General features: G+C 40.5%; 2 protein-coding genes across 5 annotated transcripts in view; one reads left to right on the top strand and one right to left on the bottom strand.

Moving 5' to 3' along the window:
* Nucleotides 1-63: 63 nt before the first annotated feature.
* On the bottom strand, nucleotides 64-10,364 carry LOC134747846 (ecdysone oxidase-like). The gene is made up of 5 exons (XM_063682493.1): nucleotides 10,196-10,364; nucleotides 9,295-9,428; nucleotides 5,786-7,310; nucleotides 1,187-1,293; nucleotides 64-321 (listed from the first exon to the last, which is right to left on the bottom strand). Exons 1-5 carry the CDS (start codon nucleotides 10,362-10,364, stop codon nucleotides 64-66), a joined length of 2,193 nt encoding a protein of 730 aa, XP_063538563.1.
* Nucleotides 10,365-18,487: 8,123 nt separating this feature from the next.
* Nucleotides 18,488-22,575, top strand: part of LOC134745922 (TBC1 domain family member 15) — a 37,954-nt gene continuing 33,866 nt past the window's right edge. For all 4 annotated transcript variants that reach the window (XM_063680060.1, XM_063680069.1, XM_063680041.1 and 1 more), the window contains exon 1: nucleotides 18,488-18,679. In XM_063680060.1, coding sequence (XP_063536130.1) covers nucleotides 18,638-18,679 — 42 coding nt within the window. In that variant the 5' untranslated portion in view covers nucleotides 18,488-18,637. The remainder of the gene's footprint in view (nucleotides 18,680-22,575) is intronic.

Here is a 22,575-nt window from a genome sequence, read left to right as displayed (position 1 = left end):
GAGATAACTGCCATGTGGGATGTTGACTCGACCATCATTGTTCCTATAGTCGTGTCAGCGGTCTCATAGCGAAGAGTCTGGACCAACACCTAGATACTCTCGTTGGGTGGTTGGATCAAGGGTCAGATGCAGAAGGGGTGCTACGGGCAGGAAACCTCCTAGAGTGCCGAATCCCTTCTCATTCCTCTTGATCAGCTGATCCGGGGGAAAGGGAAGGGCTCTCGGACGGTGCGCCCCGGGGAACGGTAAGTAATTGTGACGGTGCGTGTAACGGAACGTTACACTACCAACTTTTGTATTATTCCTGGCACAATACAATTCCTAAATTCGCCATTCAAATTCAAATCTTTCTTCGAATCCATTTCGTTGGTAATAATTTTCAGTTCAATACAAAACTTTGCTGAGTAAACATCTATTTCCTGCAGTCCATAGTATTCAGTTTAATGTTATATTGTGATCTATAGTATAGTGAATTCATACTGCAAGTGCATTGTCTATTGTGCACGAGTTATCGTAACCAGCGCATCTGGTCTACCTACATTCAAAGGCACATGAAATTGTAAGTTTTATAATAGTTAAGTAATTTAGGAAAAGTGTTTTATCTCTATTTGTTAGCACATCAGACAGCTAACTCGCTTGTATTGTTGCAAGTGCCTTTTTATTTACCAAATAAATACACACGTCGCCCTGGTTCCCTGCCTTTCATTTACTGTTCCATCCTGTTGAGGGAGGCTCACCGACCTAGATTACTGTGAGGGCACAGTAATCTCTTGGTTTCCAGGTAATTGCTTACCGGTGCTGCCAATGTCCTGTCCCGGGGGTTTAGGGGGGTTCCGCACAGGGTGTCCTCTCAATGAGGGAGAGTTTGCCTGAATGCGTGCTGGAGAGGGGCCTTTGGGCCGGGCGACTGCGGTCGTGGATGGGGCCTTCGGGCGCGTGACGGCACAGGAATGCCGCTGACCTGTATAAAACTGCGGTCCCCGTAACTGTCTAGGCAGAGGGCCTATGATTACGGCCGGGGGGGTTGCCACTGCTGGCCGACGCCGGCGTGGTGGCCACGAGGATGACCACCTCTATAAAAAATCGCTAAGGCAACCAGAGGGTGTGGAACCCGGGGTTTTTCCATCTCCTCCCGGCGTGGAGGTTGTCATGAGGGACCAGTGTGTGGTGTCGCCCTGCACACTACCTTCGAGAGGGGGAGCTTCGGCTCCAGGGCCTTCGGGTCCAAGGAGGGGACAGCTTCGGCGGTTCGCGGTGGAATGCTCTGCGATCCCGTGTTCACCGCCACCATTGCTGCGAGACGGGCATACCGTGGAGGGTTTAGTCGGTATTTGGCCCCTTGGCCACGAGTCCGACATATCCGTCCTAGTTCCCTGGCTAGGCGGAATGCCTAAATGCATTACTCCACGTAAAAAAAAAGGGTCAGATGCAGAAGGCGGTAATTGTGGACACGGCGCGTATAGTACGTCGCTTCCTCACTCTGCGGCCCTGACCACCGGCAGCTTGGGCCTTGCCCCGCTGCCGGCGGCACCTTAGGTTAGGTTTTTTATAATGTGTTTATTTGGTGTTTATATATAGTTAGTCAAACCAAATTGGCAGTAAATAGAAAGAAAGAAAATACATTTATTTAAGGCCACAACAGATTACGTATATGTATAAAAGAGGAAACATACAGACAGAAAACATTGGAAGCTAAAATAGGACCCCACTCAGCATAATGCCGCGGTAATCCGCGGCGCTGATTTTCAGTGGGGACCTGACTTTAAAACAGTTAAAACTATGAGTTGGCGGCGACACATACGCCAACGACACAAAAAAAAACAATAAAGTAAGTAACTACCACTAAAAAACTAAACATACTAAACAACAAAGAGAAAAAATAAAAAACAATAATGAAATATAAAATACACAATGAATTATATATAAAAAACATAGAATGAAAACTTACAAAAATTTACAAAAAAAAGAAATTAAAACTGTAACCTAAAAACTTAAAGCTAGCCACAAAACAGATATGGACAATGCTAGGTGATCATTTCAGCCATCAAACAATAGAATGCACGTGCACGTGTGTCACTCATATTGCACTGACGCTTCAACCTGTGCTTGTATAATAATAAGTGTGAACGACGGCTTCAGCGAACGGATTTGTGGAGGCAGGTCATTCCAACACTTCGTGGCAGCGTACCGAAAACTGCCATGACAGGCCGCTGAATCACAGATTAATAAATAGTTACTACGTAACAGATACACCATTCCCATACAAAAGCGAAAATACCTACGCTATGATAGCCTACAAATCTTAATAATAATACCTGCTGCTCAGGACGAGAAGAAATGTACCATAAGTACGCGCACAAAGAGTCGAGACTGCCTTGCTCGCCGTGCGAGTCACGTGCCAACGCGTCATCGTAAGAATGCGCTAGGGTTGTACTGTTACTTATGTTATTATTGTAATAAAACGAATGTTGCGAATCAACCATATTTTTAACCGACTTCAATTTCATAGAAGGAGGAGGTTCTGTATTCGGTTGTGGCTATTTTTTTTATTTTTATGTATGTTCACCGATTATTCCGAGACCCGTGGTCCGATTTGAGTCATTATTTTTTTATTCGAAAGGAGCTACTTCCAAGTTGGTCCCATATTAATCTGGTTCTGATCTGATGATGGGATCCCTGAGGAATTGAGGGAACTCCTCAATTTTTAAAGGCACATGTATGGTGATTTGGGTGTTTTCATAAGCAACTTGAGCATTTTCTCTCGAAAACGACCAATTTGATGAAGTGGACCTGATGATGATGATTGTTTTGAAGGTAGTGATGATGATTTTTTTAATGTAGGATGTTCAGCGATTACTCCGAGACCCGTTGTCCGACTTGAACAATTCTTTTTTTGTTTGAAAGGAACTACCTCCAAGGTGGTTCCACATTAATCTGGTGCTGTTCTGATGATGGAATCCATGAGGAATTGAGGGAACTCCTCAATTTTTAAAGGCACATGTATGGTGATTTGGTCGTTTTCTTAAGCAACTTGATCATTTTTTCTCGAAAACCACCAATTTGATGAAGTGGAGCTGATCATGATGATTGTTTTGATGATAATGATTTCAGCGATTACTCCGGCACCCATGATCCGATTTGAGTTATTCTTTTTCTGTTTGAAAGAAGTTACCTCTCCAAGGTGTTTTCGTAATATTTTTGGTTTTGATCTGATGATGGAATCCGTGAGGAATTGAGGGAACTCCTTATTTTTTAAAGGCACGTGTATGGTAATTTCGGTGTTTTCTAAAGTAACTCAAGCATTTCCTCACCAAAACCACCAATTTGATGTAGTGCAACTGTAGCCTAACCACGAGTTTAGCACTAAATATTCTTCGTAACTTACTTTGTACACTAATACGCCAGTACGAGCGAGATGCATAAACAGTAAGTTACGCACACGATAGCGAATATATCAATGTCAAACTCGTGGTAAGGCTACTGATAACTTCCCTCGTATGTGTATTATGATTTTTGATGTAGGTAGTGTTGGAAACAACCAAAGAGACTGAGAAGTGAAGGTAGAGGGTATTAGTGTTTGGGGGGTTTGAGGTTGGGGGTTGAGGGGAGGTGAGTTGATGGGTCGGAGACTGAGGGGTTGGGAGTGGGATTGGGGGTTAGGGTTAGGAGTTAAGGGGTCTGGGGTTAGGGGTCGGGGAATGGCGGTTGAAGGGTTGGTGGTTTAGGGTTGAGGGGTTCAGTGATCAGGGGTTGATGTGCTGTGAGGTTGAGTGATCGGGGGGTTTGAGGGATTGGGTCAGTGGCGGGGCGGAGAATGGATTTACTGACAGGAATGATTTCCCAGACGGACTCGAGGAAAATTCTGATTATTTAATAAAGTTTACGAATTTACAGATAAACATGATTATGTTTTTCATTCATGCGTCACGCTCTTAATAATGTCTTAAAACTAAAAATGGAAAAATAAAAACTTTTATAAAAAAAAAGATAAACCGACTTCAAAAAGGATGAAATAAAATATTATCCTTTTTAGGGTTCCGTGTTTAAGTATATGCGTTACCAACTGATATGTTTGAAGTCGGTGCCAAGCCAAGTACTCCAAGTAGTAACAATACCAGTCAAAAATAATCAGCTTTATGTCTATAAATCCCATTACAACTGTACAAATGTTATAAACGTGAAAGCAATTATGTCTGCCTCTTTGCTACCTTTTCATGGCTAAACAACTGAACCGCTTTAGCTGAAATTTTGCATGAAGGTTCCTTGAATTGTTTTATATTTTGAAATGTAGTCCTCTGGATAAGCGACAGAAAATAACTCAGTCCCAATCCCACACTTGCGTGCTATGACTGTTTAAGAATTAGTAAGAAATGCTCTTTAAAAAAATACGACGACAAAACGTATTAGATTTACACTAACGTGCCGACAAGCATGGTACGAACTGCGCCAAGAAGGTTCAACCGTGTGTTCTGTTCTGAGGTGTACAGGAAGTTCGTTTATTGTCGTCGTGTAACGCCGCGTCTTACATAGGCGAACACTCGCGAACGCGAAGCGAAGCGACGCGGCACGGCGCGGCCGGCCCAATGCGTTCGCGTTCGCAACGAGATCGCCCACGTAGGACACTTCTATATAGGTATCAAAGGATTAATTAAGGCACCGTGCCGCGCCGCTTCGCATTCGCGTGTTGTTCGCCTACGTAGTACGCTGCATTAGGTAAACCAACGTACATACTTATATAGCCGCATCTTTATCGAATTGCACCAAAATCCCTGGTTTAAAATTTGGCTTGGCACCGACTTCAAACGTATCAGTTGGTAACGCATATACTTAAACACGGAACCCTAAAAAGGATAATATTTTATTTCATCCTTTTTGAAGTCGGTTTATCTTTTTTTTTATAAAAGTTTTTATTTATTAGTCAATCAAATATTTAAAAACAACAATTGTATTACCTGACTCAAAAAACTCCTTCATTTACGATTTACCTCGATGTTCAAAGAAATAAATGGTGACAAAATTCATAAAGATAGATTTAAAATACTACTCGGTAAATACGACAAATTTTTCTTTGTTTTTTGACTTTTACACCCATCTACTGCACAATAATTACGTGGTTTCGGCATTTCGAAACGTAGGCGCGGAAAAAGTGCGGTGCGAGCGCTCAGGCGGGCGTTCGGCGGCCTTCTTGTATCGTCGACGATACGCCGAGCGGTAGGCATATAGCGCGTGGCCTTGAGCGAGTGAAGGAGGCCTGGCTGAATGGTGAGGAGGGCAAACAAGTTGCAGATACCTGGATGATCTGACCTCTGAGGATCTGGCGTTATAAGCCCAGGTTAGCTTATTGTAACGGTACGAAGGCATCTGGTAGTGCACAATTCCAAACATAAGCGACGCTAAATGGACCTTTTGACGCGTATCATAATGTGGTTTTTATTCAAGTAGGGTGTCACATGCGAGCGTGGAGGGATATCAAAACAAAATAAGAAGTATAAGAACCAAAAAACTATACTCATCCTTTTCTTTCCGGTGCTGGTACTAGTGTAAGACAAAGATAGTATGATTCTCTCTGTCTATGTTTGAAATGAGACAGTCCTTTGACAAACTATATACTTATTATATTTTTTGTAATGTTTTGTAAGTGTTTTTATTGGTTTTTATATTATACTTTTATACTCACATAAAACCCTAACCTAAGCCCCAAGTTAAATAAAGGAGATAATAATAAATATTCTTTATTGTGCACCATAACTACCTACAACAGGCGGTCTGGGTGGATATGGGTTACGGGATTTTATATGGGTCGCTTTGATCATATCTGCCAATTTCTCTCCAATCATAATACAAGGGGCATTAGTGTTACCACTAGTGATGGTCGGCATAACGCTAGCGTCACCTATTCTTAGCCTGTGAACACCTCTCACCCTCAATTCAGCATCTACTACACTGTGGCCCTCAACACCCATCGCACAAGTTCCGACTGGATGCCAAACGGTTGTAGCTGTATTCAGAATGTGACATTTCCAGTACTGAAGAGTGTTGAAATATATATTCTGACATTGAGGAACTCTCAGGTTAACAACCGTAGAATTGAGGCTCTTTAAATAATGTCTTTTAGTGATAGCGATGTAATTCATTACACTTTTTGCATGTGTTTCTAGATCTTGATCGTTGGAATAGTATCCTGTAAATATTTTTGGAGTCGCTTCTGGATTCTTGCTCCTCAACTCTACGCGTCCCCTGGACTGTGGATGCAGCAATGTTATCAACGTAAAAAGCGTTTCTTGTTTTTGGCCAATCTCTGCCACAGCTGTGCAAATTCTGTCATCGAGATCTATCACGTAGGAACAAATCATAGTCGAAATTAGAGTTGCCGCTGGGAGCGGAAATACAAAGGTTTGATAATCTGGGATCCCAGTGCCGTCGTTTAGAGTTTCGAAGCCCATTATAGTAGGAGTAGGAGATCGGTGAAGATTCGCTAACAATTTAAAGTTATGATATGCAGATTCAATGCCTTTTTTGCCTGTCAGTATTACAATTGTTGCAGCATGGTCTTGCAAGTTACTACCCACTAATGGTAAATCAACCGACACAGGAATACCCTTTTCAGTCAAATGACCTCTGGGACCGATTCCTGATAACATCAACAATTTGGGGGTGTTAATAGCACCGGCAGATAAAATAATTTCCTTTGTAGCATGGGTGTGGATGATTTTTTTACTGGGTAATTTAATCTCCACACCAAACGCTGTTTTATTTACATCGATAAGTACCTTAGTGCATAAGGAGTTCTTGAGAACGTATAAATTTTCCGGACGTTTGGCACGTCGGAGAAAAACGTTAGCAGAACTTTGTCGAATTTTGTCCCACATTGTGTACTGAGGGAATGAATACCCCAGCTGATCGAATTGATTCGTATCAAGGTGAACGTCATAACTCTCAAATGCTAAGAGGAATTTCTTAGTATACTGGTCCCAGGGAATCCATGTGACTCCCATAGGACCTTCTGTGCTATGCAGTTGTGGGGACGCCCTTACGATATCTGGACTTTTCATTGATTCGCTCTTCTTGAAATAGTCTGTAACGTTACGATAGTCCCACCCTACAGCACCTAATGCGCTCCACATCTCATAATCCTGCGAATTCCCTCGCACGTAGTACATGTAGTTGGCGCTACTGGAACCCCCGAGCATTTTGCCTTGGGTGAAGCGGATGTTTTTCGTCCTATGAGCCTGGCTGGAGTATCCGTCGTCTTCAGTGTAGTAGTTCCAGTCAAATTCTGTGTTAGCCACGAACGGAGTGAAGCTGGGAAGCTGTAATAAGGAAAAGGGCTTCTATTATTCATGTTGCTGCACATTTACCGTCAGTAGACAAGACTTTACGTCAAAATCTCGATGAATATGTTTAAATATTTTATTGTCGATTTATGGGCTCTAGCCCATTTAAAGTTGTGGATAAGGTGAAATATCTGGGGCAAATGAGCGCAGAGCGTTGGCGGTTCGGCATGGTAAGTAGGTACATATTACAAACAAATATATAGTCACATTATAATAGGTACCGTAAAATGAGGTGAGTAGGAGCAAAACTGACATTCAAACCTCGATAACATTTTATTTTTACATATGCAAACCGAATGATATATATAATAAGTGTTCCGGACGTTTGTATTTTAGTTTTTATTTTATTTTAGGTAGTTCCATTTCATAGCTTTGACGATAAACAGGAAAACCCACCTCACCCCGTAGTCCCTCGTAATTGGGGTGAGATGGGTTTTCATACAAAGGTGATTTTGGAAGATTGTTGGATCGATTTTTTTTTGAGTATTACTTTAGCTCCATTTTAAATTGGAATAGGTACATTATTTTTGTAGGATTTATGGGCTCTAGCCCATTTAAAGTTGTGGATAAGGTGAAATATCTGGGGCAAATGAGCGCAGAGCGTTGGCGGTTCGGCATGGTAAGTAGGTACATATTACAAACAAATATATAGTCACATTATAATAGGTACCGTAAAATGAGGTGAGTAGGAGCAAAACTGACATTCAAACCTCGATAACATTTTATTTTTACATATGCAAACCGAATGATATATATAATAAGTGTTCCGGACGTTTGTATTTTAGTTTTTATTTTATTTTAGGTAGTTCCATTTCATAGTTTTGACGATAAACAGGAAAACCCACCTCACCCCGTAGTCCCTCGTAATTGGGGTGAGATGGGTTTTCATACAAAGGTGATTTTGGAAGATTGTTGGATCGATTTTTTTTTTGAGTATTACTTTAGCTCCATTTTAAATTGGAATAGGTACATTATTTTTATAGCAGTAGCCTTAAAAATCCATCTCACCCCCTTTCAATCCTTCTCTCCCCATTCATAACCCAACTCTCCCTGCGAATCCTACTCACCCCAATTTACGGTACTAAGTCATGTGAGATGTAGTCCCAACACGACGACAATGACATGTTTTCTATCGACGACATTCATTGCTATGCAGACGACGGATATATTTTTTTGGAAGGCGTGCGTGGGGCCGAAGCCAACACGCCCCTGATAAAAAGATAGTTTACTCAAAAAAGTGATGTGACACCAACCGACGATATCCTTGTATGAGTTGTATGCACTATAGTAGTGCACCCAAGGTCAAGCCCCGGTTAGCGTAGGACTATTGCAATGAAAAGAAACCACAAGAAACAAAAGAATCTGGGCTATAATGTACTGGTAACCGGGTCTAAACACCTACCCTAATCAATGTTTAAAAACACGAAAAAAATGGGCGGGTGAATCACCAACTGATTAAAATATGGGAGTCCTGCGGCCCCTGCTCAGTGTTCAGTACAGCCGGCCAATCAAGGCAAGCCCCGCAAGCCGGAGAGAGCGGCCTGACCTGACCGACTCTAGGGGGTGTAAGACACAAAGAGGAACGTCACTTCCCATTCAGGACGCCACAAGCTGCCCTGGGGGCTTATTATTATTAAGTATTATTTCGCCCCCGGCCCCAACGATGAGCACCTCGCCCACCTCGGCTACCCATACAGCAACCACGGATCCCGCTGACCCCGCAGTCGTCATCACGATGAAGTGAAACTAGTGTCCACCAACTGCTAGTACTTACTCTAGAGTACTTATAAACCTCATGTGTCAAGAGGCGGGTCGCCTCTGCCTCGATAAACAGTACCCGCCATTCAAGCAACTTGGCTAGTCATACAGCAACCACGTATCCCGCTGACCCGCACTCATCACGATGAAATGGAACTGTTTACTAACTGCTAGTTTAGAGTAGATATATTTATACATATACCTCAGTGCTAAGAGGCGGGTCGCCCCCCGCCTCGATGAGCAGCACCCGCCACTGGAGCATCTCGGCTAGCCGTGCAGCAACCACGGCACCCGCCGACCCCGCACCCACCACGATGAAGTCAAACGATTCTCTATCTAGCAGATGATACAAAAATGTTAAAACCACTAATACTGGGGTAAGTAAGTGCAGAAATGTATGGAGAAATTGGAGAAGTATGCATTTTTTTCTCAGGCGATGCTAAAAACCTCCCAACACAAAAAACAAACTCGAAAAACTAACAAATAATAAATTAAAAACTGTAATAGATGTCATATATTAAAGAAAAAGTGACGAAGCCCTCCAGTGGCCTCCAGTGGTGAAGGCCGGACCACTGGAGGGCTTCGTCACTTTTTCTTTAATATATGACATCTATTACAGTTTTTAATTTATATATAGTAGTGTGACTACTTAAAAAAAAAAAAACACAAATCAAAATATTTAATAAAATAATTTGATTTGTTCCCAAACTTGTTAACAAATAATATTTTAAACCTATTTTAATTAATATCGTCACATTTATTATGTAAGTTCAAATATTTTTATTTTCCAAGCGTCGTCGCGTCGGGGACCGCTAATAGTACATTTCGATGCTAGTGCTGAAAGTATGTCATTACTTGAAGTATGACATTTCCGCACGTGTATCGAACGACTATATTTCATTCCTATTCCAATTAATTAGAAGTCTAAACACGGCTTCTTTTTAAATGGAATAGGAATGATGTAGTATAAGTTTTTGAGTGTTAAAAACTAAATCTATTTTTACCCGTGTCTTATATTTACCCCACCTGACCTAACCTATCTATGCTACTTGAATAGTGGAGCATCAAGTAGTGTGGTAGAGTTCTACACATGTTAAACTTACCGAAAACTTTAGCGTGATGCGGCAGGTAATAGGTATCTGTAGGAATGTAATATCTCAGAGGTAGCCAGGACATGCCTGCCAACGCTAGCTGCAGTAACCACATGACGGGCCTCATGACTTTAACTTCCGCTATTGCCACGTACGAATCCAGTATGTTCCACCAAGCCATCTTGATTCTTGTCAAAGGAGCGAGCGAAACGAAGTTCTTACATTCAACTTGGAATCACCTGTCAGCAAGTGGCATGTCTGTAAATTTCGGAAGTTTTTATTCATTTTTTCATTCATTTTTTATTTATCGAACGAGCGAGCGAAGCGGAGTTAAGTTCTTGGAACACACGTCTGGCTTAAAAACATCGAAATGCCGGGACGTGCAGGGGCACGTCCCGGACTTTTCGATGTTTTTAAGCTGAACTATCAGAGGATGGTTTGATGGACTATTATAAGTTAATTTGTTTTAATTTAAATGAAATTCTGTTAACGTGTAGATGGAGGCATTACATTTTAGTCATTAAATTATGAGCAGGCTCCATCAAGGAGTCATGGAGCTAGAAGAGCCCAAAAGGCCAAAAAGGTATTTGTGAGGGGTCTTGCTATTCTGGTCATTTTATTTGCAAGGAAGTAGGTATGGTCGAGTTTGGTATCAAATGAAAGTGAACGGTTTACACATTTATAATATTGTTTTTAAATTACGATATTAAAATTACAAGATTTATAAAAACGAAATAACATAATAGTATTTTTCCCCTCACTAGCTCGGAAAGTTGTCGTTTATCCTTCAATACAAGCGGGGAAAAACGCGTTTTATCCACTAGTGGGGAAAGTAATTTGACCTTGGATGGAGCGTGTTTAAGTAGCTTGACAGATAACAAAACGTAAAACGCTCATGATAATGGTTCGTTCGATATTAATTATCATTAAATAAATGGTTTGAGAATCTAATAAAAAATACCAAATTCAGCTTTATTTAATGATTTTAAGTCATAAACCTGCAAATTCCATAAGAAACGTTTGTTTTTTTATAATGATGTTAAATATAATTCTGAACGCACAAGTTGAGTCGATGCAATTTCAAAACGCATCGTTGACATTTCATACATCAGAAATGTCAACATTGTCAACAATTTTTTTACTTAAAACCTTTTCTCACCGACTCGCGTAAAAATACACAACTTCCAGAGTTTTCTGTTATAATATCGTAAAGAAATGAGTGATTCCAGTGATGAAGATGATCTAACGCCTGTGGATGTTGCACTTTCCTCGCTATAGTGAGGTGAAAAGTTTTGTGTTACACACTCGTCTCGTCGTCGTCTCGTGTGTTGAAACACTCGCGGGTAAAATACAACTTTGCACCCTTGTATAACAAATAACTATTATACAATCGTGATATAATAGGGAGCTTTTCAGTCGAGTACCGTGTTTAAGCAAAGAAGCTTGCTGAGTTGCTTAACTAAGGTACGAGATTGAAAAGCTTGATTATATCACTATTGTATACAATACTTTTTCTACGAGACAAAAAAATAATACATTCAACTAGTAGAATCATACCACCAAACCAAACCAAAACCAAAAGTATACAGCTAAGATACGCGAGCTGCCGCAGCCCGCGATACCTTCATACTCGTGCGCGCCCCGGCCGCCGGGCCCGGCGCCCCAGGCGGGTTTGTTTACGACACCTCCCTCGTAACTCATGAGGGCCTGGTACCTGCTCCTTGTTAAATTCAATTTTAACAGTTTTTTTCTCGATTTTGGCCACCGTAGCCTATGGAGACTAACAAGCAACGCTAAGCGGTTTTCGTAGGGTATGGATTGCTATATTTGCTACATGAAGATTATGAAGGGTGTCACATGCGCGTTTCTGACTTATGAAGTAATTGTTTACATATAACAAAATGTTTTTGTTGGCCAACCAATCACAAAGCAGATGCGACGCAGCGTGTTTAAGTAGGCTAATTTGCATTGAATCGAGTCTCCTTAAACAAGAAATATTTTATCGAAATGTATGAAGTTCTATTTTCAAAATTTTTATACTTGACTAAACCGTATCGATAAAATTCTTATGCTTGAGTCGGAAGTGCCATAGACTATCCAACGTTGAAAAGAGTAAGGTTGTGTAGTGTTGCATATGAAGTTGTAATACACAGATTATACTCGAAGAGTAGAAAAACATAATATAGGTATATTTGGGATTTCACAAGAAAAATTACGGCTTACCACAGATAAAGTTTATTTTAGTCTCTATGGCGACTTAACCCTTTACCTGAGTGAGTATGGAGGAAGAGGAGACTACTCCGACAGAGGACGAGTGGCTACAGACACACGAGGTAATCAGCCTGCAGCGCACGCAGTGGGCCATAAACAGCTTTGACTCCTTCAAGTCTTGAGGAATGGACGGGATCTTCCCTGCGCTACTTAAATGGGGCGGGGAACATCTCACCCTGAGGCTTACCAACGTTCTGCGCGCCTGCCTGGCTCACAGATACGTGCCGAAACGATGGAGAGAGGTCAAAGTTATCTTCATACCAAAGCCAGGTAAAAGCGACTACTCGGATCCTAAATCCTTTAGGCCCATCAGCCTGACCTCCTTCAAACTGAAAACCTTGGAGAGGTTGTGCGACAGGTATCTGAGGGAGAGGGTGCTGAGTAATGTGCCCCTACATCCCAACCAACATGCCTACAGCCCTGGCAAATCGACAGAGTCGGCACTTCATGCAGTGGTAAGCAAAATCGAGGTGGCGATCAAAAGCAGGTCCATGTGCTTAGGAACCTTCATTGATATAGAGGGAGCTTTCGACAGGACCAGGTTCAGCAGCATAACAGCAGCACTGGTAAGGCACGGAGCGAATGCAGTTATGACCAAATGGATAAACAACATGTTGAGCCAGAGAGTCATCAAACTGGGACAGGTGAGACACAACAGGCACTAGTGGAATGGAACCTAGTGGTGAACGACCTGATCACTACACTAAACAATAATCACTACTACACAATCGGCTATGCCGGCAACATAGTGATACTAACGAGCGGCAACCATTCAGGTACGGTATGCGAGGTTACCCGCTCTGCACTAGCCATCGTGGAGCGCTGGTGCAATAACAACGAACTTACAGTCAATCCACGCAAGACGGAGCTGGTTATGTTCACCAACAAACGCAATTTGGGAAACTAACGCCTTCCCAAACTGTTCAATACAGAACTCCAACTATCTGCAGAGGTAAAGTATTTAGGGGTAATACTCGACAGCAAATTAAGTTGGAGTAATCACTTAAACGTCAAAATTGACAAAGCTATACAATCGCATTCTAGTATTGTCGTAGAATGGTGGGTAAAACCTGGGGACTAACTCCCAGGATAACTCTTTGGCTTTACCAGGCAATCATACGACCAATAATAAGCTACGGCGCGATAGTATGGTGGCCACGCACCAAACTATCCACAGTGGAAGCTAGACTACAACGACTCCAGGGGCTGGCCTGTGTGGCGGCCACGGGCTGCATGATGAGGACAACACCAACTGCGGCCCTGGAAGCCCTACCGGGCCTGCCGCCGCTGCACCTCTTTATACAACAGGAAGCGTTAGCTGCGGCGGTACGTCTCAAAAAATCTAATCTCTGGAGACCGCCTAGGGTGCCACACACCGAGATCCTCTACGAGGCCATAGGTAAGGAACCGCTAATTGAGGCGGTGACTGACAGGATACCCAGGCAATTCGTCTTCGACAAAAAGTACAAAATACAATTATACGAAGAACCCCATGAAGGACTCAACCCAAGGGAGCTGAGAATCTTCACGGATGGATCAAAGACAAGGTCAGGCACTGGCGCTGGGGCATTCTCAGAGGACCTAAACATACACATCTCGACACCACTTGGTACACATAACACAGTCTTCCAGGCAGAATGTATGGGCATCATAGTGGCAGCACACGCAATCGTCTCAAGGAAAGTATTGGACTACCCCATCCGCATACTCTCCGATAGTCGGTCGGTACTACAAGCCCTGCAAAGTTATACTTTGACCTCAGGGCTAATCTACGAATGCCACAAAGCTCTGTCAGAGGTATGTACCATACATACATACATAGCGTAACTCTGCAGTGGATTAAAGGACACAGCAACTCGCGAGGTAACGATGCAGCCGACATATTAATAAATAAATAAAATAAAAATGTTATTTATTTAGGTATCAACCCATTACATTAAGAATTATTATTATTAATCTAATTTATACATTCTAAATATTATTATTATTATTCATTACTTTCATTTATATATTAGCAAGAGGAGGCTCGGAACTGAAGGTGGCAGGACCGGAGCCTATCCTACCTCTGCCATATGCCTGGCTCCGGAACATGCTGCGACACAACACCAATGTAAAACACCAACACTACTGGACTAACCTAGGTACTTGCAGACAGGCGAAGGAAGCCCTCCCGACGATCAACCCAGGTCTGTCACGGAGGCTGCGACTACTGAAGAGGCCACAGCTCCGGCTACTAACTGGAGCCATAACTGGCCACGCCCCACTAAACAAGCACTTACTAACCATGCGTCTTACAGATAGCCCCCTTTGCAGGGCATGCATGGAGGCAGAAGAGACAGCCGCCCACGTCAACCTCGAATGTCCAGGGGTGGCAGAATACCGGGCACAATACCTCGGTTCGCCGGGGTCTCTCCCAGAAGTCGTCGGCAACATCAAGGGTCTGCTAGGCTTCCTGGATTGGCAAGAGTAGTGCCGTCAACCCGTCACGCAAAATAGGCGCATTATATGACGTCGAGTTGCGGAAACCAAGCCCGCGAAAACCTATAATCTATTTCCTATATATTATACTACTCTTTGCTCTAAATCTATCAGTTAAGGGCATAAATCGCACGCGGTTTTCGATCTTTTGCTGACTAGGTAGGTGCATAACTTTTTGGCGAATCGCGAGTTCTCAGTTTGGGGCGAACTACGAGTTTTAAACTAACACGGGACTTAATTGCGTAAAAACTTACGTTAATTTATGGCCTGACGTTTCCCTTAGAATTTTTTATTGTTAGTTCTGTTTAGTATACACAAACTCCCTTTAACTGGTGCAATTGTGTAATCTACAAGTATGTATCATGTGTATGTACCTACATTTAATTCTAACTATTATGTATTTATGTTAATACTTTTAACTCTAAACTAAGGTTAAACTGCAGTTATTGCGCTGAACCCTAACACTCGCGACATTGAACAAATTTATCACTAACCACTTTATACTTTACATAGTTCCAATAATTCCCCAATCCGAACGTCTCACTTGAGTCATATTGTACTGTTTTTACTGACAGTTGGTGACATAACCCATTTTATTTAGTCATAGAAACTTACATGGGACAGTATATGAAAAAATTCGTTTAAACACAATGATGATGATGACTCAAGATTTGCGATATCCCGAACATCAAAAACAGAATGTAGAATTTTGCTGCTGTTAAATGTTTGTAAATTTCATGAAAACTGTTATTCAACACATTGTGGCTATGGCCATACCGATGATTGTAAAGAAAATATTTTTAGTGTAAACAGAACTTTATCCTGTTTAGGTTTCATTGTTTCTTTTTTCAGTCGTAACATACACGTATTTCTATTAAGTATATTATTTACACTTTACCTTTGTTGATTCCAAAACTCTTAAATATAAATGCATAATATAATCATTCTTGTTAATGCCCGGTCGGTGATAAAGACAAAGCATGGCACTATTTTCTCTTTCCTCTTATAGGAATCGCAATAAGACTATCTTTCTCTATCAAAGAGTGTCAGGCCCTTGCTTTCACAGTTCAATACAAGGACCTGACACTCTTTGATAGAGAAAGATAGTCTTATTGCGATTCCTATAAGAGGAAAGAGAAAATAGTGCCATGCTTTGTCTTTATCACCGACCGGGCATTTTTTCATGGTCGGGTTATGGCATCATAGTAAGGAGAGGCGGTGGCGAAATACCGAAATTTATAAGAATGAAAGAGAAAAAGGATTATGCTGCCATACATGAAACTTATCAGTACATGAATATGTCTTTCTGTTACCCCTGGTCGCTCGGTTTCATACGGAAGAAGGACTGTCTATAAATTCTTTGGTCTATAACAACACAACTACTTGTATATACTTGATACTATGTCTATGGTATCGAACGATATGGCCGAAAAAAAACATACAACCGAATTGAGAACCTCCTCCTTTGAAATCTTGAAGTCGGTTAAAAAGTGACATTTGATGAAGTGGAACTGCTGATGATGATCAGAATGGAACTCTTTAATGCTGCATAGATTACGTTTGGCGATTTGTCCACTTCTTTATGTTTGTTAAGCAACTTAAGTTTTTAAGACATATTTTTGTCAAGCTCGAGTTCTGATGATGAGACCCACGAGGAACCGAGGGAACTCCTCAAATGTGAAAGGCATACATATAGTGATTTTTGTATTTTCATCAACAAATCCAGCATTTACATTTAAAAAAGTGATATTTGATGAAGTGGAACTGCTGATGATGATCAGAATGGAACTCTTCAATGACACATAGTTCACGTTTGGCAATTTGTTCTCTTCCTTATGGACCCAAACCCAAACTTGGACCCGGACTCGGACCCGGACCCGGGTCTGAACATGGACCCCAACTCGGACCCGGACCCGGACCGAACTTGACCCAAACTTGGACCCGGACTCGGATCCGGACCCAGACCCGGACCCGGAAATGCTACTAGAAAAGTGGGTTAGGTTAGGTTAGAGTTAGAACTGTGACCCTTACAGAAACGAAATGCTATCAGAAAAGTAGGTTACGTTAGGTTAGGTTAGAACTGCGACTGCGACCCTTACAAAAACGAAATGCTACTAGAAATGTGGGTGGTTTTACCTTCTTTTCTACAATTATTGGGCAATATTATAATAATTAGGCAATTAGGCAAAATTAGGCAAAAGATGGATTAGGATAATTAGGCAAAATATGCTCTTTTTCATTTCATTGTCTGGAATCTAAGAGTGCACCATCAACAATAAGTAAACTTTCAGCGGCTTCCCCTATTGAAGTCGGTTTTTTTTTCTTAAAAATTATCCTTTTTGAAGTCGGTTTTTCGTTTTTTTTTTTTTTAAGTTTTTTCACATTCAACTCATTAGCCAGACTCTACACTGCTTTATCTACACACATATCACATATTATAAACTTTCTATGACATATTCACTAACCTCATATTACAGCCGACATTGGGGCATAGTTGCTCTGGCGGAATTGCCATGCCTTTCACATTTGAGGAGTTCCCTCGGTTCCTCATGGGTCTCATCTTCAGAACTCGAGCTTGACAAAAATGTTTCTTGAAAACCTAACTTGCTTAACAAACATAACGAAGAGGACAAATCGCCAAACGTAAACTATTATGCGTCATTAAAGAGTTCCATTCTGATCATCATCAGCAGTTCCACTTCATCAAATGTCACTTTTTTAAATGTAAGTGCTTGATTTGTTAATGAAAATATTAAAATCACTATATGTATGCCTTTAACATTTGAGGAGTTCCCTCGATTCCTCTTGGATCCCATCATCAGAACTGCGTTTTGGCAGAAACGGGACCAATCTGTTTGTATATACTTACAATCAAAAAAGAATTTTCAAAATCGGTCCAGAAATGACGGAGTTATGGAGTAACAAACATAAAAAAAAACATACAACCGAATTGATAACCTCCTCCTTTTGAAATCTTGAAGTCGGTTAATAAAATAATAGCAGAGGGGCCCCGGGCGCCATACAAGGGGGGCGCCAAAATGGGCAAAAGGCAGCAGCAGGGAAACTTTTGTCAGTCGTCAGGGGGCGAAAATTTGGTGACTGCCCCGGGCGCCATATCCTCTAGCTACGCCCCTGTATGGAGTTTAGCATTTTGCTAAGACTTTTCTTGGTTATTTCTTGTAGGATTCTATTGGCAAAACACTTTATAGCTAATATTTAAGTAAATACACTAATTTTTAAAATTTTCTTTAGATGGCTATATAACATGCACTATTGGGTATATATTGATTAAATTTCAACATGATACGTTCATAAACTAGGTGTTACACGGGCCGAAGTGTTTAAACATTTAATCGCGTTTTTCTCAAAACTATGTTTTTAGACCTGCAGCGTTCTACCATTTGACGCGGTGCGGTAGTCTGTTACGGCTATTATGTTGGCTAACTTGCTAACATCTGACTTTAAAATTACCAAATGTAAGTGAGTGGGTGTTGACTAAGTTGACTTTTTAATTGATGTTTATGTTTAATCTGTACATAATGAACGACAACGACGAAGTAAATCTAAACTGTCATGTTTACCTTTTTGTTGACAAAATTTCCCATATGATTATGGTGCAATTACTCTGATTTAATTTATATTTCCTCGCAACATTCATGAAAGTGTATAGCTTTACCACCTGCCTTCATCTCGTTTAAGAGAAAAATGTCTTCAAGCTCTGTAGAAGACATTCCGGAGCAGTGTAAGGTGAGCGTAATATCTAATGCCAGCACCACACTTCGCTGTATTTGGCGAATATTCGTGTTGCATCCCTTTTGTTTTGTATGTCAAAGGAAAGAGATGCAACACGAATATTTGCCAAATAAGGCGAAGTGTGGTGCCAGCATAAGGCCTTGCCTATTCTTTGTTTTGGTGTATATTAATACGACCTTGGATTAACTTTAACTAGGCCTAATCAAACATATTAGGGTTCCGCACCCAAAGGGTAAAAACGGGACCCTATTACTAAGACTCCGCTGTCCGTCTGTTCGTCTGTCACCAGGCTGTATCTCATGAACCGTGATAGCTACAGTTGAAATTTTCACAGATGATGTATTTCGGTTGGACTAAAGCAAAGGGGGTGCCGACACTTATTATTTTATCGTAGAGAATACGCTAAAATAAGCATGTTTTGTAGGAAAAACTTTTCTCTAAAATCAAAAATGGCCAAGATATTTGACCCTCAAGTTGAAACCACTACTTGACAAATTAAAATCAATCATTTGGAACAGTAAATTTAAGTAACAGAGACAAGATAGGTGCGACGACGAGCGAAGCGAGGAGGAGTGTGTTAGGTTGACCGCGATGATCGCGATCAAACAGAGCAGACATGTTATTGTACCTACTAAAAAAATTCTAAGTATTTTTTTTTGCACCCCCTTTGCTTTAGGCCAACCTGTATTTCTGTTGCCGCTATAAAAAGAAATACTAAAAACAGAATAATATAAATATTTAAATGGGGCTCCCATACAATAAACGTGATTTTTTTGCTGTTTTTTTCCGTAATGGTACGGAACCCTTTGTGCGCGAGTCCGACTCGCACTTGGCCGGTTTTATTTCACTTATGATTCTTCTTATTGCTTATTTAGATTTTTTATACTACCTCTTAACTTATCAGCACAGTTTGATACTATTTGATGATTTGTAGCTGTCTAACCGTGTAGTGAAAGTGTGGAACAGTTTGCCCGAATCCGTAATCAGTGCGCCTTCAGTGAACTCCTTTAAAAACAGTCTCACCAAACATTTTACGAATGGACAAAACGCAAGTGCAGGACATTGATATGCACGTATCAGCTATTTTAAGCTGCCTGTGCATTCGTATATAATAATAATAATATATGACGAAATTATAGCTATTTAGTACTATGCCTTATAGGAAACGGTCAAAGAGATAGTTCAGATCCGGAAACCGCTACCAAATTTTAGTATGCTGTTGGGCATGGTACTGGGTCTCCAAAACTGCCGGGAGACAGCGGCGCCGGCCATCTACTTCAGCGGAATGACGTCATCAAAATGACTCCCGCCTCGTTGCGAATATTGCATTTTGCACCCAAAGTATGCATTGCACATACACGTGTGGGGTATTAAACGAAAGCCAATAAAATATTATACTATATTTTACTAATACACTATGTACCAAAATATACAATAGTTTAAGAGAAATTTGTAATTAAATCAAAATGATGAAAAAAAATATTCGATTATTTGGGTTTTTCAACCAAACCAAAAGTCGGACGGTGAAGCAATGTACTACAAAATTAAAGCTGATGTCTCAAGCCATACACTGATATCGAAATAATCAAAGTCAGACCAAAAATGTGAAAAATGTATGTTATAATTCCACTCCAAAATATCGTTTTCATGTGTTTTATGTAATGTTCTTTCATTTAATACCCGATAATTAGGACTATTCTTTGCATAATATGAGCGCATTAAGGTAGAATTGTTGGCACGCTTTAGTTTTTTTTGTACAACTTCCACAGTTTTTGTCGGAAATTAAAAATTTAAGCTGTGACGTATAGTTCAATAACTGGTTTCTTTTATATTACTTATACGCAACATTGTTATAACGTTTTTAGTTGAGCTATAAAATATATATACACGAACTTTTCTCAAAAAAGTGGTTTTTCTTTGTTTGTAGCTCCTAAAATATACATTGTTTTTATAAATAATCATAATACCTATATATTTAATAACCTTTCGACACATGTATGTATGACTCATGGTATAGTTATACTTTAGATTTTGCAAATTTCGGCAGCGGTCACATGTATGACGCCATTATTTGTCACTCAGGCACTATAGAGATTGTCTCCCAGCAGTTTTATGATCCTTTTTATATTGCTAATAACATACTAGAAGCTTATGCGGATTATTCTGAAAATGACCAATTTCGATTTTTTTACTTTCATGCATTTGTTCTAGCAAATACCTAGATCTTGATGCATAATTTTCACATTTTTGGTCTGATTTTGATTATTTTGATATCAGTGTATGGCGTGAGACATCAGCTTTAATTTTGGTGTACATTGCTTTAACGTCCGACTTTTGGTTTGGTTGAGAAACCCAAATAATCGAATTATTTTTTCCCCTCACTAGCTCGGAAAGTTGTCTTTTATCCTTTAAAACAAGCGGGGAAAAACGCATTTTATCCATTAGTGGGGAAAGTAATTTGACCTTGGATGGAGCGTGTTTAAGTAGCTTGACAGATAACAAAACGTAAAACGCTCATAATAATGATTCGTTTGATATTAATTATCATTAAACAAATGGTTTGAGAATCTAATAAAAAATACCAAATTTAGCTTTATTTAATGATTTTATGTCATAAACCTTAATGTTCCATAAGAAACGTTTGTTTTCTAATAATGATGTTAAATATAAGTTGAGTCGATGCAATTTCAAAACGCATCATTGACATTTCATACGTCAGAAATGTCAACATTGTCAACAAAATTTTTACTTAAAAACTTCTCACGTAAAATACAGAATTTCCAGAGTTTTTTGTTATAATATCGTAAAAAATTAGTGATTTCAGTGATGAAGATGATCTAACGCCTGTGGATGTTGCACTTTCCTCGCTATAGTGAGGTGAAAAGTTTTGTGTTACACACGGGTGCAAATGTATTTTACTTCTCGTGTGTTGAAACACTTGCTACGCTCAGGATTCTATTTTAGAACCACTCGCTTCGCTCGTGGTTCAACTATAGAATCCTTTCGCTTGCTCGTGTTTCAATTCCACACTCGCGGGTAAAATACAACTTTGCACCCTTGTATAACAAATAACTATTTCATCATTTTGATTTATTTATAAATTTCTCGTAAACTATTGTATATTACTCCACTGGGGAGGACCTGTGGATTTCTTTGACTTTTGCTGGCGTCGTCTGTTACTTGTGTGTGGTTTACATTCCTCCTGGTGCTACAGACGATAAATACATGTGCTAGTTCCAAACTGTAGAACAAATGTTTGACAAACTAAATGGGATGGTGATCTTATTTGGAGACCTAAACTTAAATCCCATTTATACGTCGCAAAGTATTCAATGTTATTACTCTTATTTTCTAGCAACGTGTGGTTTGTATGAGATGAACGAAGTGATGAATGCGTATGGCGGAAAATTAGACGTTGTGCTGGTGTCAGAGCGTATCCGTAATGTTAGTGTCTCTGAAATCGCGGGCGGTGGATTGGTACCTAATCGGGATGCATATCACCCGCCGTTGGAGATATTAGTCCCTTTAAGTGAAGCTACTCTGCGACCGACTTCGGAGCGTATTAATGCTAGTAATTTAGACTCCCGCCAAGACTGGAATTTCACAAAAGGAAACTATGAATCGTTGTATAAACTAGTGTCTGCAGAAAATTGGCAAGAAGTTCTTCAGGCTAAAGATGTTGATACGGCAGTAGACGTCTTTTATAGGATAATGTATGGTTTTTTTGACATCTGTATACCTAGAAAGGTTCGCGCAAACAAGACTGGCAGACGCTATCCAGTATGGTACACAGCTGACCTGATTGCTGACATAGCGCGGAAAGCTAGTGTCCACCGGACCTGGAAGGCTACCAATAATTTGGATACATACAACGAGTTTGCCCAGCTTAG

Source organism: Cydia strobilella, chromosome 1 (assembly GCF_947568885.1).
Source record: "Cydia strobilella chromosome 1, ilCydStro3.1, whole genome shotgun sequence".
Classification (NCBI taxonomy): domain Eukaryota; kingdom Metazoa; phylum Arthropoda; class Insecta; order Lepidoptera; family Tortricidae; genus Cydia; species Cydia strobilella.
This window is presented reverse-complemented; position numbering and strand designations above follow the sequence as displayed.